The 27,099-nt window shown below is 40.8% G+C and overlaps 1 protein-coding gene across 1 annotated transcript in view; it reads left to right on the top strand.

Moving 5' to 3' along the window:
• The window catches only part of WWTR1 (WW domain containing transcription regulator 1), a 132,305-nt gene extending 113,300 nt beyond the window's left edge, over positions 1 to 19,005 (top strand). The window contains exons 5-7 of the mRNA XM_045851395.1: positions 7,375 to 7,508; positions 11,408 to 11,520; positions 15,621 to 19,005. Of these exons, the coding sequence (XP_045707351.1) occupies positions 7,375 to 7,508; positions 11,408 to 11,520; positions 15,621 to 15,805 (432 nt within the window). The 3' untranslated portion in view covers positions 15,806 to 19,005. The remainder of the gene's footprint in view (positions 1 to 7,374; positions 7,509 to 11,407; positions 11,521 to 15,620) is intronic.
• The last annotated feature ends 8,094 nt before the right edge of the window (positions 19,006 to 27,099 follow it).

The following is a 27,099-nucleotide window of genomic DNA, read 5'->3' as shown; positions in this document are numbered from 1 at the left end:
TGAAAACAGACTCATGCCTTTATCTGAGGACAATATTCCCTTCCCTGTATATTATTCATTTCAATATGAAGCAGGGGATATGGGGGGAATGAGCTTCTGCCTCCAAGATTTTAACCTTGAAGATTTCCTGTCAGCCCACAGGGCCCAGAAAACTCGAAGTGGAGAAGTCTTGGCTTCCCCTTGCCCCTCCCGAGGGGATGTATTGTTGAGAAATCATTATCGTTCCCAAGCAAATCCAGCACTGTTTTTACCTCCATACTTTCCTTAATTGGGGCTCAGTGGACAGGAGAATGCAGCTTGTCAAACAAAAATGCTGACTAAGCTTGGGCTCTGGTTGTCAGGGCAACAGCGACAAGACAGAGGGTTTGGGCAGGAGGCTGAGGAATTTTTTTGGCAGGTCTCACCGATTTCTCTTGGGCTTGAAAGCCACTACCGGGTCTGGCTGGCCAGCTGGCCAGCTGCTCACGGCCATTCCTGACCAAGGGCCCTGGGGAGGGACACACCCGGCTGTAGCAGCTCTGGTCTGGGGGGAAGGTTCTGAGGTCTGTTTTTTGTCACGTGAAGAATAGCTATTTAGAGAGGTTACAGAGTGTCACAGCATAGCAGAAGCATAAATGGTAGCTACTTCATAAAGTCTTTTCTTTAGAACAGGGGCTATAATTTAACTTTTAAAAAAGCGTTTCATGGAATTATGTTTCAGGGTTGACTGTGACTCCACCAATGCATAAATCTCTCTAGAGCAACCTGGCGAGTGAAGTTCATTCACTCCTTGTTCAGCAGATGCTGGAGACACTGAACGCAGAGCAGTGGACAGACAGACTTGGTTCCACTTCTCGTAGGGCTTCCCTTCCAGTCTCTGTCAAGTATTCTTGTATATGCCAACCAGTCCCAGAAATAACCCATTTTCTAAAATGTCCTGGTGCTCTCATGTTGTTGAGGAGTAATATAAACTAAAGTCTTTTTAAAAGGAGCCTTTTGAAAATGTTATAAATTGAACACATTTTAAAAATGGAGGTTCACGAAGTTTACACAAAGGAAAACACAGCTTCTTATTTCTGACCTTAATAAGATAATGAAAATATGAGGAAATATTCCATTTCAAAATGCATTTGGCTATTTTTTTTAAGTAAAGAGAGTGTCATGGAATTATGTTGTGACTATAATAGAATATCTAAATTATAATGTGTCCCTTAATGTGATTCTAAGAAACAACAGAGATTATAGAATAACACAAGATTGTTATGTACATCCTGAATTAAAAGAGCCACAAACAGGCCGTGGATAATAATTACAGACTCAACCAATGTCTTCCCTGCAGTGCTGGAGTTCTGACTGTTCTTTCATAGCGACATTCGGGCAGCTGAGCGGTGCGATGAAGTATTTTAGAAAGGGAGGCTCCAGGAAACGTGACAATGAATTTCTAGAACCCTTTGGCACATAATTAAAAAGAACTTTACATCAGGATTTTTTTTTTTTATGTAAAGAAGGTAAATAATTTAGCATTCTGCCTCTGAAGTCCCTCAGGGTTTTGGCAGAGAGAACAGCTTCTCTGCACCAGAATAACTATTTTAATGTTAGGATTTCAAAATATTGTCTTTATTTTTTTTTTCATTTGTTTCTAGTCACCCCACCCTTTATAATTAAAACAATTCAATTTTCCATTTGTGTGGAATCCCTGGCCACACACACTTATATCAAGCAGAGCACCCTCAGAAAAGGTTATTGTCATTCGTTTCTCTTTGAAGTACATTCCAGTGAGCAGGAGCTGGCTGGTGGAGATGTGCCCTAGGCCAAGGACAGAGGGGCTGCAGGATGCTTTCAGCTGCTGTTGACTTTCTCACTCCTCTGTTGATTTATTCTGCAGGCAAGCTGCAGGCGGTGTGGAGCTGGAAGGAGAGGAGGTTTGGGGTTTACTTCCAGGGACACCTTCCACCGACAAATCAGCATTTTCACATCCCTCATCCCTCCAACTATTTTACCCACCACCCTCCCCCCAGGCCCCAGCTGCTAGGAGAGGGTGTTGTTAAACCTACATGTAATTATTCATTTCAGGGAGCTAGATGGACGACCACAGCCTCCACCACAAATTCAGAAAGAGATTCTTAAGCTCTCATTTTGCCACAGTCTTTCCACCCCCAGCCTGGATCTAGAGAAAAAATAAAGTTGTGGTGGAGGAGGGGAGAGGTGGGGTTACCAGAGGCAGCTTTCCAGATCTTTCTGAAACTGGCGTTTAAAATCTGAACATATGACTTTGTTGATGTGTTGTGAATTCCCAGGACACTAGCTCCACCCATATACATTGAAAAGGATCATAGAATTCATGCGGTTCCATCTCTTTCCCAATTCAAAACAGTTAACTGTATTCAAGAGTCAAACAGGCTGCTTTGTTAAATCCTCCTCTCAACTGTGTGAAGGATAAGGGTTAGTATTTCCATTTCAGAGCTGGGAAAACAGGCTCAGAGAAATGAAATACTTGTCCAAGTCCCACAGCCAGTAGGTGAAAAGGGCCAAAATTTTGAGGCCTGCCAACTTCAACCCTCAGCTTTCCCCTCTCTACCACTTTTCATGTGGCGGTTACGAGAACAGACTCTGGAGCCAGATCTTGGGAAAGTTGCTTCGCTTCTCCATGACTGTTTCCTCATCTGTAAGATGGAGATGATTGGACTGTCATGAGGATGAAAGGAAAGAGCATGTTAAAATGCTTAGGACAGTGCTTCACACATCCTGAGCAATATGCAGGTATCAGCTAATATCGGTGCCTCCAAAAACATTTACCGCTGTGGGACGTTCATTCTGTCGGCTGCCTCATGGTACCCGGTTCTTTACAAATAGGGAGTTTAATCTTTATTAACAGCCCAGCAAAATGAGTCAGATGAACAAACTATCAAGGAAGGTTAAGAATTTAGTCTAAGATGTTATAGCTAGGGAGTAACTAAGCTGGGATTTGAACTCCAAGCTTTCTGATTCCAAGGACACTGTTTTTCCTGTGTCAAGCCCGGGACATGTCTAATAACACTGAATCTTTAACAACTGCTTGAGAGTCCAGTACCCCAGAGAACTGAGAAGAGCCCGTTTTACCCCTAAATGGACTACCTAGAAAGCCCTTCATTTGTATCAGCCTCCATCTGGGGCAAAAGAGATCTTCCTCATTTCACGTCATGGTTCCTTAATAGTTTGAATAGGTGTGCCCCTCAAGTCTCTCTTTTAGTTAAACGGTCCCCTGCTTCTTCATAGTGTCACAGGTGGGCACAGGTAACCAGGTTCTTAGTGATTGGGACAAAGAATTGAACTGAACACCCAGAGTTTATAGTAGAGAACATGGGAGCAGGCCAATTCCAAGCAGAGATTGACCATCATGGGCTGGAGGGACTCTATTCTTATAGAGCGGATCCTTCCTGGCTAGTTTTGGTGGGCTTTTACTGAGTGTGTACAAGTAGTTGCATTACTTTAAAGCTACTGCGCATGTGGTCTCCCATGATCCTCCCCGATTGGCCACCAGGAAAGAGGGTCCCACTATGCTACCGAATTGACCCCCGTTTCTCCTGGGGTCACCCTGCACTAGGTTCACCTTTCCCTTTGCCAGAGAATTATAGCTTTCCATGTTCGAGATTGGTGAAAAGGAAAGGAGTTATTTATTTAAGTTATACAGACTAAAGGGTAATGACTTAATGTCTTCATCAAAATCCCAAAGTCCCTTAAAACACCCACAAACATACACAGTCCTTCCTTCCCCCCTTTGCCCAGTCTGGGGTACCACATCTCAGGAAAAGAAATGGAAGTCCGTGGCTCAGGCAGCACCTGGTTCTTCCCGGTAATCCATGCCTGGCTGGCAGGACTTCCTTGGTTCCCAGCACCATCAGCTGTGTTGCCAGGATCTCCAGCTAAAGCCGCGTGGTGATTCTTCTCATGGCTGAGGGGGAAGGGAGGGAGGGGTGATCCCCCTGTGCCAAAAGTGCGAGGTTCTCCTTACATGGCTGCAGCCGCGTGCTTACCTCTCTTCAATGGCTGCAAGGAGCGGGGGTGGGGGTCGCCACTCTGCCAAAGCCGAGTGGTGGTTCTCTGCTAAAGCCGCACGGTGATTCTCTCTCGCAGAGCTGCGGGAGTCCCCACTCTGCTAAAGCCCCATGGTTCTCCCCTCAATGGCTGCCCTGTCTGGGTTTTAAATCCCCGCACCAATCTTCCTCTGCAGCCCCATTTCCGACTCCTCCCACACTCGGCCTCACATGCCAGAACTTATATCCTTCCAGCTTTGCTGGGCTGCCATTGTGGGTCTGGGCAGGCGTGGCCCCATGTCATGGAGCCAACCATCTCCAAGCTCCCACGCAGGCGCTGTAACTCGGGGGACTTGCCCCCCAGTTGCTTTTCAGTGGGGAAGTTACTTCCATTCCCCTGACTCAGAGCTTGGCCACAGCTATTTAACTTATCTGTGTAACCAGCCAAAGGCCATAGATATGTTAAATGACCATGCCAGAGGGTAGCTGCAAGGCTGTTGCTATGGGAAACAGTTTTCAATGGCCCTGCTCCATTTGTCCCTTCCCCCAACCCACACCTGGGGGCGGGGGGTGGGGTGAGGACATCCAGGACATCCTAAAATCTGGACACCTTGAGTTCTTGTTTAGGACATCCTAAAATCTGGACACCTTGAGTTCTGGACCCCATTACAAATCCTTCTTTTGGGAACCCTCTGGCTGCACCCTCCTACAAATCCCTCCTTCCAGATATACAACTTTATAATCATATAAAGGGACAATGGACGAAGGTCTCATCTTCTTGTAACTGCTTCCGGCTGGACATGGATGTTGTCCTACCTACCCGTGGGTCAGGGGTGCCCTGAAAGGGGGGATGAAGCATGGAGGGAGTCCTTCCTGTAAGGGGAAGGACCTTACAGAATCCTGGTTAGTTGGCTGTTACCAGGAAGTTGCAGGTTTGGTGTCCAAAGGCTGGCATTACTGGACCGTTGGTGTCCTGGTCATATTCTGGAGGTGACAGATTTGGAAAGAATTGGAAGGCACAATTAAATCATAATCACTAAATGACAAAGGCAGGGACTTAAGTAAGGAATGGCTTATCAGGAGGAAGGTGTGCAAGGCATGCTCCACCTATCCGAAACTCTTGTGGCTCATTATACTTTACTCGGGCTGAACATTGATGCTGAAGAACAGAACTTTGGCTGTCTTTGATTTAAAATAGAGGAAACAGATGGGAAATGGTCCAAATGTTTTCCCCAATGTAGTATAGGCTCTTTCAGCTTTGATTATTAGATATAGTTCTTTTGGATTTTATTTATGTATTTAGCCACACAAGCATAAAAAAATCTATGTTGTATTTATTTGCAATATGCCAGGAGTAATTTAAATGAAGAGGAGCCCTGACTGGTGTGGCTCAGTGGGTTGGGCATCGTACTGCTGACTGAAAGATCGCTTGTTCAATTCCCGGTCAGGGCACATGCCTAGGCTGTGGGCCAGGTCTTTGGTTGAGGGTGTGTGAGAGGCAACCAGTTGAAGTTTCTTTCACACACTGATGTTTCTCTCCCTCTCTTCTCATCTCTGTGAAAATAAATAAATAAATAAAATCTTTAAAATAATAAATGAAGAGGAAAGTTTAGGGTTATATATAATGTCCCTGGTTTCTGATATTTTTCTTATAATTTGAACATTTCCATATACAATAACAGATGATGAATAATTCATATGCTTTATGTATATAATATGCATTTTTAATTGCCATGAAATTCCAGAAATGATTCTTATATTTATATCCAAACCACATAGAAATTTCAAATTCATTCAGTATTCTTAAAGCATATGGTGCTCAAATGATGTCAAATACAATGAAATGTAGCCATTTCTTCAATTTGTATGTTTCAAAGGATATCAGTTTGGGGGATAACCCCATGTTTATTAGTGTGTGAGTGTGCTTAAGGGGTTGGTGGGTTCCAGTCTCCTCACAGCAGGTTTAGTCCTTGCTGTTCATCCACGTGAGACCTTCAGGTAAACTCTGGTTGGAGAATAAGGTTTCCAGGGCACACTCCCTGCCATGGAAAGACAGCTATCAGAAAATATTCCATTTTTTTCCTAGATTTATCAAGAAGAGACTTCCAAGATTTAGATTATGGATTTTAATTACCTTTTAAAAATCTCCTTTTTTTTTCCTGGTTTGCTTTTTATGGATTAACTGAATAAAATTTGTTAGTAAAGTATTCTGGATGTTTGCATTCTGAAAGAGCAGGAGTGAACCAAGAGCCCTAAGTTCAGTATACATTAGCAATGCAGTGTCTTGTCAATCAGGTCTCTCTCAGCTTGTAAGAGTCATGCTACCAGAACACCTAGTAACAGTGCAATGAACTCTAGTAACCGAAAATTTTTATAGCCGATGACTTCATTAGACTTGTCTAGACAGCAGTTACTCTCTAAAATCATAGCATGTTAGGACTGGAACAGATCTAACAAAGATACTGTAACTTAGGTGGCTTAAATATTCTCTTCACCATTGTTACCATGGTTTGAGAGTTTAAGGGACAGTAAGATCAATGTCATTAGCCTGGAAAGTGGGCAACTGATAGGCGTACATATAGGAAGGGTCCAGTCTTGATTTTTGGATGAAGTATAAACATACAAATGTATTCTTCTCTGGAAAGAGCAGCAAATTTGAAAGAAATTTAATGTCTGGTCATGTTTGTCAAGATGGGAGAGACTCCTCGGAGGTTATACCTAGAGAAAAAAATTGCAGTCAAATCCATAACTTTTGGATTGACTCTCCTGGGCAAAGAGATGATAGCTTTAAAAGAATAATTCTAGCTCCTAATTTTTACTAATGAAATCCAGATGCTCTCAGTTAATCAGCAGTAGGATTTAGATTGTGTCTACATGCTTCCCTAACCTTCAGCTGTTTTAGTCAGGTCAACAAAACAATTAGTTAAATGGAAAGACTGATTGACAAAGAAATTTTAACTGATTGTTTTGCTCTCCTGGCTACTGACATAAAATTGCCAGAAGACTTAATGATATAACTTAATGTAGAGCCTGAACTCTATAATTCAGATTTTTAAGGACTGATAAATGGTAGAGAGCAGAAGGTACCTACTAGTCTAGAGGAGTCCAGTTGCTTTGAGTGATTTAGATTTGGTCTGAGTGTCTGGGATAAAAATAGCCTTGTCTCTGAGAAAGTGTCTTGAGAGGCCTTTATGCAAATTAGCTATTTAAAGAATTGGATGGGTGGGACAGTTGCTACTTTAGGTGTCCGCAGGCAAATTAGGAATAAATGTAAAATGCTTTGTATTTGGTAAAACATTTTCGTGGGGCACGTGCTACGCTCCGATCCTTGTGACCAAGGGAATAACTCTTGCCTCTCCCTGTGACTGGTATATTTCTCCAGGAAGCCGCCCTCTGTAGACAGCTCCCCATGGAAGCAGAGACTCTGGCCACGGTTCAGGCTGCTGTCAACCCACCCGCCATGACCCCAGACATGAGATCCATCACTAATAATAGCTCAGATCCTTTCCTCAATGGGTAAGTTAACATTTTGGAGTCATTTCTTTTTGCTTTCTTTATTTTGTGGTCCAGAGTATGGTGAGCCTTTGTTTATGTTGGGAGAAGGTGGGGAGCTAGAAGTTAGAGTGAGAATAGAGGCAGCAAGTAGAGGGTGGTAGCAGAAAAAATAAAAGCAGAGGAAGTTACCTACTTTTTAAAAAAATCTCAAATTCCTAGTCAATAATTTTAAAATGGGGATAAACTTATAATTTCTATGGGATGGTGTTGCACAGTAATTATTTGGAAGATTCTAGTGGTTTTATGTGGCCAGTGTGGGGAGAAGCATTCCATGTGGCAAATAGAGACCATAATAATTAAGAAGTGGTGTTTATGGTGAAATCTGAATAAGGTCTATAGTTTAGTTAATAGTATTATGTGATGTCAATTTCCTGGTTTTGATCATTGTATTGTGGTTATGTAAGCTGTCGCTGGGTGAAGCAGGGGGAAGGGTGCATAGGAATCTGTTTCTTTAGCATCCTCTATGAGACTCTAAAATTATTTCACAATAAAATAATAAAAAGAGATGATGTTTTAGAATAGAAAACACTTGGGCAGAGGGAAAAGATAATTTTGTCAGGAATATCAATGTCCAGTTAGAGATGGAGGCATAGACAAATGCATCTCGCCTCCTTGTACAACCACAGCAAAATTACAGCTAAACTGTAGAACAACCATCACTCAGAACTGCCAGAAAATCAAGCTGTTGGAAGTCCGACAACTCAGGAATTAAAGAAACCATATTCATCCAGACAGGTGGAAGGGATGGAGGGGTAGAGACATAGAAACATGGACCTGGCTGATTCCAAACCCACATGTAGTGGATATAAAATGGAGGGCTATCTCGGGAGCAAGGGACCCCACTCCCACACTAAACCACCCAGCCCAGGGTTCCAGTGCCAAGAAGATAAGTCTCCATAACTTCTGGCTGTAAAAACTAGTGGGGTTAGGTCGGCAGGAGAAACTGAGGGATTCTTAGGCCTCTCCTCTTAAAGGGCCTCACACCACACACAGACTTACTCAGACTCACTCCCACTGAGCTCCAGCACCAGGGCAGCAGCTTGGAGGTCACCAGTGGCATATGGGGAGAAAGTGAAGTATCTTGCATCAGGGTGAGAGCTGGGGTGCAGCTTCCAGAGAGAACTGTAGACAGCAGCCATTGTAACTTTTGTGACCCTTCCCCCACAGAGCCACAGTGCAGTGGCACCATATCTGAGTTTCCATCAGCCTGGCTCACGTGGTAAATCCCACCCTGATGATTACCTAAGGGTCTGTCCCATCCAAGTTACAGGCCTACCCAAGCAATCGTCTCACCCCGGTAACAGTGGCTTTTCCATATGAAGGGCTGGGCTAGCTGTAGGCTTCACACCTTCCTAAATCCACTCAAACAAGTAACAGCTGAGCCCAACCCCCATACCTCTCACTGAGTGTCCCCAGGCCTGGCACTAGCAGCAGACATCTGCAGATAACTTTGTAGCTTATGCCAAGGGGCCTCAGACTGAACACAGGTGGAGGCTGACCTTGGCCTGCACCACCTGGGGAACCCCAGAGCCTGTATACCCAGCGAACAGTTACAGACCATGTCAGAGTCAGAGCACCACTCAACCACCTCCACAAGCCATGGAGGGAGATAGTTGCTGGCCAGGGGTCACAGCCCATCCTGCCAGCTGTCTGGACTGGGTGAATCCCTCCCATTGACCTGCTGACAGCAACAAGACTCATCTACAAGAGGAGGGTGTACTCATCCCACACATAGGGAGCACTCTGAGTGCATAGCTTGGGGAGATAGGAGAGGCTGTGCCACTGGACCCTACAGGACACATACTATGTTAGGTCATACTACCAAGACACAGAGTCAAAGCAGCTCTACCTAATACATAGAAACAAACACAGGGAGGCTTCCAAAATGAGGAGAGAAAGAAATATGACCCAAATGGTGGAACAGAACAGAACTCCAGAAGAACTAAACAAAATATAGATAAGTAATCCATTAGATACTGAGTTCAAAAGGGGTTATAAGGATGCTCAAGGAACTTAGTAAGGACCTCAACAGCATAAAAAAGATCCAGTTAGAAACAAAGGATTCACTAATTGAAATAAAGAACAACTTACAGGGAAACAATAGTAGAATGGATGAAGCCAAGAATCAAATCAATGATTTGGAACATAAGGAAGAAAAAGACATCAGTACAGCAAGAAGGAAAAAGAATCCAAAAAATCAAGGATAGTGCAAGGAGCCTCTGGGACACTTCAGATGTTCCAACATTTGCATCATAGGGGTGTCAGAAGGAGAAGAGAATGGGCAAGAAAAAATAAAAGAAAACTTCCCTAATTTGGTGAAAGAAATGGACATATGAGTCCAGGAAGCACAGAGAATCCCAAACAAAATGGACGTAAAGAAGACCACACCAAGACACACCACAATTAAAACGCCAAAGGTTAAAGATAAAGAGAGAAACTTAAAAGCAGCAAGAGAAAAGCAGATAGTTACCTACAAAGGAATTCCCATAGGATTGTCAGCTGATTCCTCAAAAGACACTTTGCAGGCCTAAAAGGGTTTGGGAAGAAGTAAAGTCATGAAAAGCAGGGACCTTCAACCTAGATTACTCTATCCAGAATAGCTATCATTTAGGATCGAAGGTCAGATAAAGTGCTTCCCAGACAAGTCCAAGCTACAGGAGTTCATCATCAAGAAGCCCTTATTAGATGAAATTTTAAAGGAACTTTTAAGAAGAGGAAGATCAAAACTATGAACATTAAAATGGCAATAAATTCACAACTATCAACAGTTGAATCTAAAAAACAAACTAAGCAAACAAGCAGAATAGAAACAGAATCATAGATAGGGAGAATATTGGGATGGTGGCCAGGTGGGAGGAGGTCTGGGGGAATGGGGCAAAAGGTGAGGGAATTAAGTACAAATAGGTAGTTACAGAATAGGCAGGGGGATGTTAAGAGCAAGTATAGGAAGTGGAGTAGCCAAAGAACTTATGCATGACCCATGGACATGAACAGAGGAGGGGGCTACTGGAGTGGGGGGTGAGAGTGAAGAGGGACAAAGAGGAAGAAGTTGGGACAACTCTAATAACATAATCAATTTAAAAAAAGTAAAACAAACAAACAAAAAAAGGGGTATCTTCATGAATAGAAGTAGTCAACCTTAATGTAGTCTTTTAAATTCAAATAAAGGGCAGTATTCTATTTCCTGTGTTTTTCTGCCCTTCCAGAGGATTCTGGCAAATAAAAACAAGTTTGAAAAGTTACTAAAAACAGAGAGATGAAAACAAACAGTGGCTGAAATAATAAAGGAAACTTTTTAAATTGTTGATTTAAAAGTTTTCAAATATTCAGAAAAGTATAAAGAATAATGTAAGACCCATGTACCCAAAACCCAGACCTTACATTTTTGAAATAAGTATTACAGTTAATATTTAAATTCATCCCTTCTACTACTGAAATGTGTCTTCTTTTTCTTCTCTCCCTAGTGGATGCACTATTTCCAAGTTGGCATGTGTTCCTCACATGTATTTTTATGCTTCTTACTGCCTGATACCATGTGCATCCAGAAGCAGTGTTCAACATTGTTTGGCGTTTTTTTAAATTTACATAAATAGTGTTCAAATTATTTTGAAGGAAAAAAGAAAACAGTGTCATTTTACTATGAATAGCCCATTTTATTTGCTTGCAACTTATTAATTACATTGACATTAGGATGTATATTTCAAAAAAAATTAAAAGGAGGTACAAAGTCTGCCTCTCTTCATTACCTGGAAAGTTGGGTAGTGACAGAACTACACTGGGTTAGGGTTTTCATGACTATTTTAGTTTTGAAATATCTTTAATGGTCTCACACTGAAGTTTCTCCATCTTTTTCTCTCCAGAGGACCATATCATTCAAGGGAGCAGAGCAATGACAGTGGCCTGGGGTTAGGGTGCTACAGTGTCCCCACAACCCCGGAGGACTTCCTTAGCAACGTGGATGAGATGGACACAGGTAGGAGCAAAGCCTGCAAGGACTTTCAATGCGTTTGTATTTTTAAATCATCTTTTCAGTCATCTCAATTCTAAAATCCAGTGAGAACCACTTAATCTCAAAACAACATAAAATGACAGCTAAAAGGCCACCCAGCTCCCCAAGCACTGTTCACAAACTCTAGTCCCTTCCCCCTGGTTTATACAAATATAGTTTATGTATGGGCATGAGATTTTAAATTCTGCTTTTTTTTTCTCTTTGCTTTTGCTTGTCCTTGCTTCATCTAGCCCTTTCCTCACAATCACATGAATACACTACCGCCTGCTTTTTCATTCTTCAACAGGTGAAGAGTTAAATGCTGTGTGGTTTTCAGTTGTAACATATGGGACACTTTTGCTCTTGGGAAGGCTACTGGTTTGTAGTTCCACCAGCGTGCAGATTTTTTCATGTCGTTCACTGCATTTGGGAGGCAATTGGCAGTGGGCATTTGGAAAGTTAAGCAACTCAGAGGATTCTAAATTGTCAGCTCCAAATCCCAATGGTAATAATGTCCTCTCCCAGCAATTAAAAAGGAGAGTCAGGGTGACTTGAACCTAGTCCCTGCTCCTCCTTCAGGCCAGGCCTCACTTGGCTTCCTGGTTACCTTTCCTTGCCTCCTCTTCGCAAGGAGAAAGGCCTTCAATTGCAAAAACTGGATTTGGTTTTATTAGTTAAATCTCGAGTTAGTTATCAAAGTCCTAAACTTCCAGAAGATATTCTAGAACTAAAAATAACAGACAGCTGAGGTGTTCACTATTTGGAGTTTTCTTATGCAAGTTTCTCCTTTCTCTTCACTGATGATAGAAATGAGTTGTTCTGTGATGAACATAATTGCTTTCCAGCTGCTGCTGCCCATAGTGCCTATGTTCGTCACACTCTGCTCCTAGTGCCTGCACTTATCACTCTGAATCTAAATTTTCAGTCAGACAAGAGACATCGTCCACCAGCCAGTGTAGACGCTGGAGCGGCTGCCCCGGGGTCTCCTGGAGATGAGGCAGGGCATCATCTCCACTTTTAGAGGATTGTACAGACTGTCTTGTGAAGAGTCACCCAGGAATAGTTTTAACTATTTGTTTAGTTTTACTTTAATTTATTACCTCAATTTTTCCCCTCTGTTCCTGCCTCCCTTTCTTTCTTCATTCCTTTATTTTTCGGTGTGAGATTTGTTTTGCCCTCTTTGGAGTGGTTCCTTCCTATGTTTAATATTCTTTTGCTTCATCTTTTATACAGTGGGAAGCCAGTAAATGTAAAAAGCAAAGTTAAATAAAAAAAGACTAAGGACCTAAATCTAAGCTTGACATAAATATAAACAAACAAACAAACAAATAAATATATGGCCTTGAGTGTGTAAATAGGAAATGTTTTAAAGCCTCAATGTAGAATTGTTTTCCTGAAAAGAACATGGTCCTCACAGGCAGGCAACCTAAGTGGAATCCTTGCTTCCCCACTTCCTGGGTAAGTCCTGTAGCCTCCCTGGGACACAGATTTCTCACCTATAAAGGGGGAATAATGTGCTCACTTCTTCGAGTTGTGAGGAGTCATGAGATCACAGAGCTTGGCCTTCATTTCCCCTCCTTCTGAGAAGGTTGAGGTGATGTACAGAAGGAACTTGGTAAGTGTTAGGGCTCCAAGTTAACCTGGTTAAATGAGTATCATCCCACTGAGTTTAGGGTCACTTCTGTGACATCTTTATAGGAAGTGGACGTGAACCCTCTGGAAAGGAGAAATGTGATTACACTCGAACAAAATGAGGAGCAGTTGACAGTGGACAGAGCTCAAGTGTAGCTAGAAAAGGTGGGTTAGATCCACTGACCACATATTGAATGGGAGGAGCCAGCTGAGCACTGCCCTTGCAAAATGCTCTGGAAACAACAGTTGGACTTGGTGTGAACAGAGTACAGGAGATAGATAGCAAGAGCAAAGCCTGGGAAGTTATTCATCCTTCCAGAATATTCTGAAATTATCACACCCCTGTAAGATTTGCATGATTTTTATCTCTCCCACTTTTTAAATGGATACTACTACAAAGACCAAAAGGATTGCAAAGTTGCTCCAAACAAATATTTGTTATATTTAAATTGTTAAGTGAAAAGATTACAATGAGATTGCAGGGTTGCTCCAAAGAGAGGCATTTTAAAATTGTTAACCTCAACAAAAATCCCTAACTAGTCTCCTCATGTTTTCAATGTCTGAAGAGAAAGGATAATAGGAATTCTTTAAAACAGGGAGCTTTTGTTTGGCTAAAAAATGTATTCTTGAGTTATTAGAAAGTTAAATAGAAAATTGAGATAATTATTTTAACTGGAGATAAAGAAAAAATACATCTGGCACCTGAGATTGGAGATTTTAAACGTCACTTCCATTTCTTATGCTCTAGTGGGTAGAAAAAGTTATTTTGGATTTTCTTTTCTATTTTGATGTTTTCAATATGTGGCTAAACTTGATTTATTTTTTCATTGCCTTTTGCACTGAAATCCTATAAAATACTCTCAAGAAACATTGATATTTTATGAGTCATAGAAAAGTCATTAAGTTTTGCTATCACCAAAATAAAGTTTGATTATGTTTCCCTCATCACTAGAGAAGATGTAATTTTTCTCCCCAGAAAATATTTAATGCATGTGGTTAAAATGAATTTTCTGCAATTTTACTCAGGATGGTAAAATTTCTGTGCATGCTTTTCAGGAAGACTACTGCACTTTTGAGACACAAAAGCTAATTTAATGAGTTTCTTAAAAATGATGCAGTGTGGGGGCTAGCCTTGGTTATCAGTGCTCCCCAGTCTTTGGGTATATTGTGTCCCTTCAGAAAATTGCTTGAATTAACTAGCCGTTCTAATACTGTGTAGCCAACAAGATTGAGTTCCAAGGTTCTTCTTTCTCTAACACAATCAGGAAACATTTATGGTAGTTGTGTATGCATATAAGTTTGTATGTGCAAATGGTGTCTAGAGCCATGGCGCTGTGGAGCCCATCACATGGGGGATTCCTCCAGTTTGTGAAAAAGGTACTATAATCCCAATCTCATATGAGTAAACTGAGGGCCAGACAACACATATACACACAAGTTATGTGTGTATAAGTTCACACAGCTAAAAAGGTCAGTCTACTGGCACAAAGATCAGTACATTTTCTCCTATAGTATTATTATGAAGAACATGTATTCCTCATGTTATACCCCAGATGTTGAACCTTCCTCCAATGAAGGCAAAAACCTTCACTGCCAATGAAGTCCTCAAGCATTTTCTCAACTGTGTTCTGTAGACTCTAGTTCTATCTGGATATAAATGCTGCCAAAATCAGATTAGGTGATTCAGTGGGTTTAGGAAATAAATTTCCAAACAAACAAGATAAACAAAAGTGGGTTTTTTTGTTTTGTTTTGTTTTGTTTTTACTGCAAGATTTCTCAGGACCTTCATACCCTCGATGCATTGTGACTCATAGGCATTGTGAGAAAGGCAGGTAGCTGGGTGGGGTGTGTATGTGTGTGTGGAGGGAGGGGGATGACCTACAGAACCCACTTCATAAAATGCTTTGAAATTGATCCCTGGAGCCATCTATGAAGACAGCCTTTTAATAACATGGTGAAAAGAAACTCCTCACCACTATCTTTGAACAGAAAGAGGGAGGATATGGGTACATAGAAGCTTGCAATTAAATCCTGAGATTATACCCCATGATGAGGAAGTTATTATGGGCAGGGCCTCTCTGCTCTTTCACAAAAGAACTCTTCATGCAACTGTCACAGGAAAGCATGGGTCATAGATCAGACCCAAAGGGCTTTCACATGCACCTTTCCTGTCTCCTTGGACTTCCCTATTCTGGACCATGTCTACCCAGAGCTGTGGAAGATTCAGCCGGCATCTCTGTGTCTCCTAGGGGTGAACGTCACTGACTCAGTGTCTGTTGTGGCAGCTGAAATTTTGCCCAGAGATGGAATATTTTAGACTTGCAGCAAAATAATCTTCTGGTTAAATGTAGGCACAGCACAGATGAAGATGGGAATTATGTTAACACTTTGACTCTCCTTCTTTCAAAAGCTTAAGAAAGGAGTTAAAATGGTTTCCTTTTATTCTGTTACAGGAGAGAATGCAGGACAGACACCCATGAACATCAATCCTCAGCAGACCCGTTTCCCTGATTTTCTGGACTGTCTTCCAGGAACCAATGTGGACCTCGGCACTTTGGAATCTGAAGATCTGATCCCCCTCTTCAATGATGTAGAGTCTGCTCTGAACAAAAGTGAGCCCTTTCTAACCTGGCTGTAATAAATGCCATTGTAACTTGGGTGCAGCCATGACCTGACATTTCCTGGGCCTCTTGGGAGAAGCAATGGAGCGGAGCAAGTCTGCAGGTGAACCACTTTCTGCCTCCACGACTCATGCTCCCTCCTTTCCATTTGGCCAGTTTAATCATTGCCTGGATTTGATTGACAGTAACTTAAGTTAAACATAAATAAATATTCTATTTTCATTTTCTGCAAGCCTGCATTCCTGTGGTGGGTTACGCAGAATAGCTTCTTCGTTTTTCTCTCTGCAGCCCCATGACTAAGCTTTATGGGTGTTAGTTGAAATTTATACATCATTTGATTATAAACCATAAAAAGCTGACCACAGGCAGTGACTTCAGACAGGCGGCTTGGTCCAGGAAATGTACACAAAATTAGACCTGATTTACAGTTTCAAAAACTGTATTGATGACCGTAGTACCAAATGCTTTACATATTTAACCCAAGCTTTAAAAAAAAACTCATCATATGGATAGTAAAATTCTGCTGTATGGAAAACAATGTAGTTGTGAATCCATGCTGGTTTTGATGATTCTTATTACTCTGTATTTACAACGTCACGCACGTTAGTTTATCCTCCATTTATGTGGTAGCATCTAGACAACTGGCCCTTTTAGCAGGGGAGTAGCGGCAGTGGTGTCCACAGTCCTACGCCACAGGTCTGAGGAAAGAGACCAGTTTGGTACTAATCATGAGCATTTATCAAACAAAACATTTTAAAATTGCAAGTTGGATTTTTTTAAAAGTTGCAGCTTAGAATTTGATGTTTATTTTCTGATGCACTATAATTCCGTAGCTGATGACAAAGGGCAGCCAAATGTTTTTTGATAAATCAGTAGCAACTGTAATTTTGTCTTTTGAAACTGTTCTGAAAACATCGGGAAAGCGTAGCTTTCAACATGATGGCACACACAGTAAGCTGTTGCTTTTTGAATTCTGAAGCCTTGTCAGTTTTGCTTTTAAGATTTCAAGTGTTTAAAATAGTCTTATCTATGAAACTGTTTGAAGGATGAAGCAGATCTCTGACTGACGTTTTAAAAAATGCCCTTTGTGGGTGTATGGTGGAGACATATGTTTCTGAATTCAGTAAAATTGATTCCTAAGTATATTACCCTAACCCTGTTAGCTACAGTTGGTATAAAAAGGCATGAAATATGTACTCAATACCTCTTATGTAACCAAAAATTATTTTTTACTAGCTTTTAAGGACTGAGCGAGAGCATCAGGTTCACCTGGCATGCACTCTGTCTGCATTGCCAATGAAGTCCTCAACTGTTTAATGTTTTCAGCTGACATTATTTATAATCTATGAATTTAATATCTTTTTAGAAAGACAATAATTCAGGTCTCTGAGAGGAACCTTTCAATTCCCAAGGGGGCTTATTTGTTCAGAATCTTAAATAAGATCCTTTTCGATCTATCAGAATATAGACAGAAAGAATACATTCTATCTTGTTGGAAAGAAGGCATGTGAAAAGGTCAGAGATGAAGTAGTAGAAGTTATGGAATACAGGGGGAAGCCTACCAGTTGTGAAGTGGAAATTGACAAGTTGTAGTACCCCAAAAGCAAGACAAGCAGGAGGTATAAGAGGTGCCCCAAAAGAACAAAACAGCAATTTTCTACTACAACCTTTATACCAAAAGAGTGTTGTAGAAGAAAAGCAGCCTTTGGTGCACTTTATGTGGAGGGGGAGGGGCAGGGGCAGTGGAGCTCTGGCCTTGCCGATGCTAAGCATTAGGAGGACAAGGGCATAAGCCTGCTGTTGCTTCCAACACAATGAAGAGATTGCTTTTTCCTGAAGGACCCATGGTTTATGTTCCTCTGATTCTTTCTCTCTCTCCAAGTGCTCTGAGAGAGACGGGGGTGATGTTTGTGTTGCTACTAAATTGAAGGGAGCACTATATCTTTTTCTCTTACGTTAGTAATAATTGCAAAAAGAGTTGTACATTCTAAGGAAAAAAACAAAAACAAGGGACCTAACAAAACTGAGCAGTGTTACTGTATTTTTTTAAAAAATATTTTTATAGACTCATTTTCAGGTTATCAGATATAAAAGAAACAGATACCCCTCTTTTTTTTAAAAGTAGTTAAAACATTGATGATTTATATTATCTATTTTTAGAAGTAATTTCCTAGTAAGCTTGTGGCATTAGAAAACACTAGAAGTTTTCCTAGAGAAATTAGTTGAAACATAATTAATGAACATAAATATTTTTCCAGAATTAAATATGGACCCTGACTATGTGTTTACTAATAGATAAAGCCAGATATAATTTTTTGTTTGTTTTTAAGGCCCTAAAATATGGCCTTTGTTAAAGAACACTAAAGCTAGAAATCAATGTAAGAGCGGCTTTTTAAAGGCTATTTCCTATGATTGTAAGTGTTAAACCCCCTGCAGAATCATGATAAGGTGCTATTTATACTGTTTTTCTTATTAGAGAACAACTGCCAGGATATCTAGTCATGTAGTCCTACGTCAATCAATAAATTTCAGCATTTCATCCAATAGTATTGCCATAGGAAAGTCATATTAAAATTGAAATTGAAAAATAATTTTGGAGATCTTTCTAGGTCTTTTTTTTCTGATTAAACATATTTTTCTTGAAGTGAATACATTGTTAAAACGTATTTGCAACTCTGTTAAGTCTAAGTAATTCTTCGTATTTCACCATAGTATTTAGGATGTAAAATGCCATGTCTTCCACAGGAAGCACGTCAAACAGAACAAAACTGTTAGTGTGTGGGGTGGGGGGCGGCAGTTCCTGGCGTGGTAGGAAAGCTCTCTGCGGAAGAAGGCGATCTGGAGTGGCACAGGTGCTGGTAGTTATGAGTCGTGTTCTCATGACATTAGGAAGTAATTTCTGAGAGTACAACTTTTATGAAAAAAAAAAAGCTGTCGAAAAGAAATTGTAGATTAATTTAATTGGGAAAATGGATGATTGACAGAGACTGTTTCCCTAACACACTACATCATTTATGTGCTAGTACTTTAACTTTAAAAAAAAACTTACTCCTACATTTTATAATATGACATATGTGTGTTTATTTTTAATTTAGAATGCTATGCATACAGAAGTATGCAGCCAAATCAATCAGATCAAACCATTTTACCTGGACTTTGGTACTGGTTTTTACTTCTCTGATTCTGTATAAAAAAAATAAATACAATTGAATTTCCACCTGGAGGCTTTGTCTTTTTCTTGTATGTGTTCTTTTACTGAGGGCTTTGGGTGGTGCTGAAGACAAGCTTATGCAACCCTCCTGGCAGACAATGAAAGAAACAAAATTTTGTAGGCAAACATTTTTTTGGCCCAAATGCCTATTCTTTAATATTCTAAATATTCACAGAATTCTGGTTTCTATGTTATTTGAAGTGACCCACTGGGATTTACTTAAAAAATCCACTGTCCCTCCAACACCCTCACAGATACGACTGAGACATCGGAACTAGAGGAATTCAGTTTTTCTTCTGTTATTAACAATATGGTTTACCTTTTTTGTTGTCAAAACTGAAAACAGCCCCTCACCCTTCTGTGTGTTCATGAGAATATATTTTCTCTGCCTGTTGAGTCCCTTGATTCTCACAGTCGTGATACCTTTGTCACTGCACAGAAACACTAGGTGAGAGCACTCTTAATACGAGAGTGTTTTTAGTCCTGGCTAGTGTGCCTCAGTGGATTGAGCACTGGCCTGCAAACCAAAGATTCACTGGTTCAGTTCCCAGGCAGGGCACATGCCTGGGTTGTGGGCCAGGCCCCCAGTAGGGGGTGCTTTCGAGGCGACCACACATTGATGTTTCTCTCCCTCTCTCCATTCCCCTCTCTAAAAATAAATAAATAAAATCTTTTAAAAAAGAGTGTTTTAATCAGAAGCATTCAGCTAAACAACAGAGAGAAAAAATTCTAGTGGAAACATCACCAGCATTCCAGGGTCAAAGTCTCAAGCATCATTTTTTAAACCATATTTCATCACCACTTGTAAGGTAACACGTGCTCATTGTTGAAAATGTTATAAACACAACATGTATAAAGTAAAAGCTGAAAGTTCTGTATCCCCCAAATCTCACATTTAAAAAAAAATGCACATTAGCTCTTTCTCCTATAAGATGGATGTTTTTGCAAATGGAAAGCAATTATACATGCTGTTTAGAAGCTTTCATTTTTTTTCTCTTTAACAATAATAGTGATGTTACTAATACTTATTGAGCAAATACTGTGTGCTAGGCATCATTATGCAAAACAGTTGCTATATGTTATCTATTTTTTCTGTGTGTTTCTGTTTATACTTCATTTTTTAAAACACTTAATTTTTCTATTACAGTTGACATACAATATTATATAACTTTCAGGCATACAACATAGTGATTAGCCATGATATAACTTATTAAGTGGTCATTCTATAAATTTGGTACACATCTGACACCATGGTTGTTAGAATACCATTGAATGTGATCCCTATGGTGTACTTTACATCACCATGACTATTCTGTAACTACAAATTTGTTCCCTTGATCCCTTCACCTTTTCACCCAATTTCCCCACCCCTTCCCATCTGGCAACTGTCAAAATGTCCTCTATCTATGAGTTTGTTTCTGTTCTACTTGTTCATTAATTTTGTTATTTAAATTCAGTTGTTGATAGATATATATTTATTACCATTTTATTGCTTATTTTTTAATCTTTTTCTTTTTCTTAAAGAAGACCCTTTAACATTTCGTGTAATACTGTTTTGGTAATGTTGAACTCCTTAACTTTTTCTTGCCTAGGAAGCTCTATCTGTCCTTCAACTCTAAATGATGGCTCTACTGGATAAGTAATCTTGGCATCTTGGCTGTAGGTCCCCCTTGCTTTTTATCACTTTGAATATTTCATGCCAATCCCTTCTCTGCAAAGCTGCTGTTGAGAAATCAGCTGACAGTTTATGGGAGCTCTCTTGTAGGTCACTAACTGCTCTTCTCTTGCTGCTTTTAAGAATCTCTCCTTTCCTCTAATCTTTATCATTTTCATTATGCTGTGCCTTGGAGTAGGCCTCATCAGGTTCATCTTGTTTGGGTTTCTCTGCCTTTACTGCACTTGTATGTCTAATTCCTTCACCAAGTTAGGGAAGTTTTTTTTGTCATTTTAAAAAATGTTTTCAATTCCTTACTCTCTTTTTCTTCTAGCACCCCTTGGTATGAATGTTGGTATGTTTGAAATTGTCCCAGAGGCTCCTTATGCTATCCTCATTTTGGGGTCAAGGAGAGAATTCCTTTCTCTTTTTGCTCTTCCGATTGGGTATTTTCTGCTTCCTTATATTCAAAATTGCTGATTTGATTCTTGGCTACTGTGCTGTTGATTCCCTGTCAATTATTCTTCATTTCAAATAGTGTATCCTTCATTTCTGACTGGTTCTTTTCTATGGTTTCCATGTCCTTTTTTATGCTGTTGAAGTTCTAAGTTCATCTATTCTTCCCCTAAGTTCATTGAGTATCCTTATTACCAGTGTTCTGAACTTCATATCTGGTAGTTTGCTTGTCTCCATTTTGTTTAGTTTTTTTCTCTGAAGTTTTGACCTGTTTTTTCATTTGGGACATGTTTCTTTGATTCTGCATTTTGGCTGTTTCTCTGTGTTTGTTTGCATGCATTAAGCAGAGCTGCTGCATCTACTGGGCTCTGTAGAGTGGCCTAATGTAGTAGGTGTCCTGTAGGGTCCTGTGTCACAGCCTCTCTGTTCAACCAAGCTGGCCAGTCCAGGTGTGCCCACCTCCCTCCACCCTATGTGGGCTGTGTACACCCTTCTGTTGTAGTTGAGCCTTGATTGCTGTTGGAACCTCAGTGGGAGGGATTTACCTTCAGGCAGATCAGCTGCAAGGACTAGCTGTGACCATTGCTATTCGGGGCCTCACCCCATGGAGCAGGACTTACTTCAGCAGGGCTCTGGTGTCCACTGAGTCCACTGCTGGAGTGTGTCACTTGTGGAGGTGGTTGGGTGGTAGTGCTTTGACAGGGTCTAAAGTTGTCCACTGGATGCTCTTGCTCTGGGACCTCCCTGGAAGTACAGACCCAGGACAGCAGCCCCCTGTGTTCTGCCTGGGGCCACCCAGTATGAGCTACATAACAATCTGCAAATAGTTGCTACTTGTGCTGGTCTTGAAGGTGCCCAGGAGAGGACAAGCTGTACACCATGGCCAGCTGCCAATAGTGCTGGGGCATAGGGAGGTGGCACACCAAGGCCAGATGCTGCTTGTTAAAGGATTTTTAGGAAAGTCTGAAGCATGAGTCAAGATAGGTCATTCATAATGAAAAGCCACTGGAAACAGCTTGCGTGGGCCTGAAAGTTGGGTGGGACAGAGTGTGAGGGAATCACCAGGTGGAGTTAACAGTGTGAGCCAGGTTGACTTACGTGGCACCTACCTGCTTGCTCTGTGAAGGGAGGGCTCAGAAAGGGAACAATGTACTCTGCCAGTACTTCTGTCTGGGAGAAAGCTGTCCCTCCAGCTTTTGAGCTGATACCAGGCAACTCAGTTTCTCCTAGTATGTCCCTGGTTCCTTTTGAGCAGTTGCCCCGGTACTGGAGCTCAAAGAGAGTCGATTAAGTTTGTGTGGGGGTCCTTTAAGAGGAACTGCCTGGGATTCCAGTGGCCTCCCTGTCTTACTCAGACAAAATTTGTGCTGGTTTTCTCATCCATAACTCATACGAACTTCTCTGTCAGGCACTGGAACACTGGGCTGGTAGGCCTGGTGTGGGACTGGGTCCCCTTGCTTCTCAGGGTCTCCTCTGCAGCTGAAATATCCCTCCTGATTTTTAACCACCTTATGTGGGTGGGACCAGCCCATTTATATCTCCACCCTCTCTACCAGTCTTGATGTGGCTTCTTTATATCCTTAGTTGTAGGACTTCTGTTCAGGTAGATTTCAGGTGATTCTGAATGATGGTTGTTCCCTAGTTTAGTTGTTATTTTGATTTGGTTGTGGGAGGATGGGAGTGCTGTGTTTACCTACACTACCATCTTGACCAGCCCCCTAATTTTTAAAAGAGATTGTATTTATTTATTTTCTAGAGAGAGGGGAAGGGAGGGAAAAATAGCAATATCTATGTGCAAGGGAAACTGATCAGTTGCCTTTGCGCGCCCCCAACCGGAGACCTGGCCTGCAGCCCAGGCACGTGCCCTGGCTGGGAATTGAATGTGCCTCAGTCTTTCAGTTTGCTGGATGATGCAAAACTCACTGAGCCACACCAGGCAGGGCAGGCTCCTAATTATTTTTAATATTAAAAAGGTTTACTACAAACATGAAGTTTTTTTAAAAAATAGTCACATTTGATTTGCATAAACACTAACTTTTGTTTTTCTCCAGCTTACACTTTCAACAAAATATTTGGGAAGGTATGTGGAATAGGTAAAGTTCAAAATTTGAATGAAAAATATAGGTTCTATTCTAGTAATAACATACGATGCAAATGAGTTCTGTTTTCTCCCCAGATTTATTGAGATATTGATATATAACAGTATATTAGTTTAAGGTGTACAACATAGTGATTTTATATATGTATGTATCGCAACATGATTACCACAGTAAAGTTAGTTAATACATAGATTATTTAGTTCCAATTTTCTTTTCTTTTTTCTTTTGTGGTGAGAACTTTGGTCTAATTCTTAAATCTTTATAAATATGACAGGTAAAAATACCTTACCGTTTGAATTTCTGGAATTAATAGTAAATTTGAAGGCTCTTTTTATAACATGATTGTCTATAATGCATGATGTCGGCTCTCCACCCTCTGTTCCTTTTCGCTGTTTTGGGGCCCCACACCTACCTTGCTTCCAACAGCTAATTCCTGTGGCTCTTCTTAAAAAGCATGCTAGAGTCTTTTGCCCCACATGCGTGGAAAACTGGAAATGCCAAAGAATTTACATCCTGCATGACTTTTGGCCAATGACAGGTGGGTGTGCAGCATTCCGGAGCCAGGTGGTATCCGGCAGAGTCCGCCTTCTTCCGGACTTTGCCTAAGAGCACACCCATGCTTTGTTTCCTTCCTTTTCCTGTCCTGCTTTACCCACTCTCTTACCCGTTTCCCCTCTATATATCCACTTCCTTGTACATAATTCTTTAGTAATAATGTTTCTTTAAAAATCACTTGTGCATGAACACTTGCATCAGGATCTGGGAACTAGACTGAAGATGGTATCCAGAATGCAAAACAAAATAAGGTAAATTAATAAGGAAAACATACAGTCCAATAGAAATATAAGCCAAGGATATGAACTGAAAATTTATAGGACAGAAAATTGAATGGCAAATAATTTACCAACTTCATTACTAATCAGGAAAATGGAAACTAGGTAATGATGACAGACCCATTCACTTCTATCAAACTACAGTCAGAAAGACCAACACAAAGTGTTGGCTAGCATGTGGTGAAAGGGGAACACAACACACTGTTGGCAGTGTAAACTGATACAGGCATTTTGTAACCCCCGCGAAGCTGGCAACTTGCTGTTTTGTTGACCACTGTATCCCCAGTCCTGAGGGCAATGCCCAAAATATAGCAGATGAGCAGTAAATATTTCAGTGAATGAATTTTCTTGCACTCTGTATTCCCCAAGGAAGTGAGCAGTTTCAGAGGGAAAATACAGAGAATGAGGTGGGGGTGTGTTGCAAAGATAGAAAAGAAGGGGCTTTCTAGACAATTTAGTTGATTAAACAAATCTGTCACAAATCAGTGGGCATTAAGGCCAACCATGCTTATCTAGTTGATTAATCTATCTGACAACTAAATCTGTCACAGGCTTTGCAGCTAAATCAGTTCTGAGCTGGGACTTTTACATTTACAGTGTATTCCAGATTTTTTTTTAGGATTAACATTTATTGAAAATTCATGTATTGCCATTTCTAATGAAAAGTTGCAACCACTATATTTTAGATTTTCCCCAGAGGCACTATTTTAAAATATTACGATTAAATATTGTATGGACCTTATAGATCCTGAATATACAATTTAATCCAGAGCACATATGATGGTATTATAACTCTTAGGTTAAAATCTGGAGAAGCTACAATGTCTGCCTTGCTGCCCAGAATAGATAAGTATATGTAATGTATTAAAATGAATATAGAATCAACATCAGACATACTATGTCCTGTTAGGAAGACTTTTTGGAAGAGTTTCTGGTCACTGGAACGAGCTAGGTCTAAAAATTCTGGCCCTAAAACAGAATGGATTTATTCCACAGATGCCCTAGAAGATCCGGTACATTGAGATCCTTAAAGAAGAGTACCTTAGAACTTTCTCTGGAATTCCCCCAAATTTTAATACTAACCGACAGTTAACAACTGCATTATACTTTTCATGGTCTCTGAAGGACTTGAGAAAGTGATCAAGGCTTTGGATGTTGTTCATAGTCAGTGCTCACATATACATTTACATGAATTCCAGATGCTCATAAATTTGCTAAAGCCCTCCTAGTGACATTAGGTTCTGCAATTTGTTCCCACAACTACACTTTGAAATAGGTCCCTTATAAATTAAAAATGTGATTTGATAAAGTTTTGAACTGGAGTTAGCAGAGATGCATAAGTTGTATTTAGAAACATTAATTTGTAGAAGTCACAAATAGAGTGTACCATAGAATATTACATGTTCTAAATTGACTCTTCTGTTTATAAGTCATGAGGTCATACTATTAACTGAACAATATGAAACATGCTTCATATGTTTGCAGCTTGAGGACCAAAAGCAGGGTGGCCAATTGTTATGGTTTGCCTAGTACAAAAAGTTTTTCTGTTTTGAGGGACTTTAAGTGTTAAAATTGTGAAAGTCCAAGCAAACTGGGAAGAGTTGAGAACAGTGCATCATATACTCATTGGCAGGACTGGCTACATGATTTATGGGACCCAGTACAAAATGAAATATGGGCTCCTTGCTCAAATTTTGTAAGAATTGCAAAATGGTAGCATTAAAGCATTAAACCAAGTGTGGGGCGCTTCTGGGTGGGGACCCTGTGCGACCACGCAGGAAACATTGTCCAGGAAGCCAGTCCTGCCCATTGCGATCCTGCAAATCAGAGGATTTTTGAGTGGATTCCATTCTAAGAATAAAAAAAAGAAAAAGAAAAAGAAGAGGCTGACACAAGGGCTTTCTAATAAAAGAAATAATTACAAGAATTAAGCCAAGAAATTATTAACATTTTACTAACATGTTTCCCACCAAATACTACAGGTAGCCAGCTGCGTATCCAATAGTAGGAGACAGTTTGGTGAATCTGGGGCCTTTGGTCCTAAGTCAGTCTTGATCTCTCCCAAGGATGCCAAAAAATGTGAAACTCTTTTAGGACCTTCCTTAATATCTCCCGATAGCCTCGGGGTCACAGGTATCAACAACAAGCAAATATCTATTTCACATTCATTCATTCACCTCTGTACTTGCTGAGCCCCTGCCATGTTAGAAGCACTGAATACGCGTTGGAAATACAAGGATGAAGAAAACTCAATCCTTTTTGAACTTACAGTTCAATCAGGGCCATATATCGTGGGACAAAGAGAAATGGGAGCTCAGAGCAGGGAAGGAAGAAGAGGAGTGAACAGCCTCAAATAGGTCATGGTGTCTGAAGTAGGCCCTCCAGCTGGGCAGTGAAGGACTCCTAGCTTCAAGGAGTTCCCCAGGCATTTCAGGTAAAGGACAGAGCATACAGGAAAGCAGAGGATTTGGGCAGAAGAGAGGTGAGGTCCGTGGCCCTGGAGGGAGAGTGTGTGGGGACAATGAGGCAGGAGGCGAGGCCCAGTAAGGTAGAAGGAGCTGATGGATGATCCTCTAAGGCAGGAGCCTCAAACTCATTTTCGCCGGGGGTGACATCAGCATTGTGATTGCCTTCAAAAGGCCAAATGTAATTTCAACTCCTTCATAGTTAAGGAGTAGTTACATTTATACAGTCCTAAAATTATTTTGTACTCCAGAGTTGGAGTTTATCTTAAATAGTGGAAGCCACAGGAGGATTTCCAATAGCAGAGCAACTTCAGGCAAACAGGCCAAAAAGTAGAAGTGGATGCAATTGGAGAGAAGTTGGTGGCCCTTTCCAAGTGCAAAGGCCTATTTGGTGCTAAGAGGACAGGAAGAAATTGATATCATGGCTTCTGCCTCCAAAACAATAATATGAGGTTTGTCCAGAAAAAGTCCAGCCATTGTTAATGTAATGAGAACAGTTTGGGCAACATCAGGGTAACCTGGCAGCCAAGGAGAATGGACTGGAATGTGCATGCATGAACAATGATGACTGCACTGTACTAGTCAGTGGGGGA

Source organism: Phyllostomus hastatus, unplaced genomic scaffold (assembly GCF_019186645.2).
Source record: "Phyllostomus hastatus isolate PE091 unplaced genomic scaffold, TTU_PhHast_1.1 phas_contig_86, whole genome shotgun sequence".
Classification (NCBI taxonomy): Eukaryota; Metazoa; Chordata; class Mammalia; order Chiroptera; family Phyllostomidae; genus Phyllostomus; species Phyllostomus hastatus.
The sequence above is the reverse complement of the archived record's forward strand: the minus strand, read 5'-3'. Positions and strand labels throughout refer to the sequence as shown.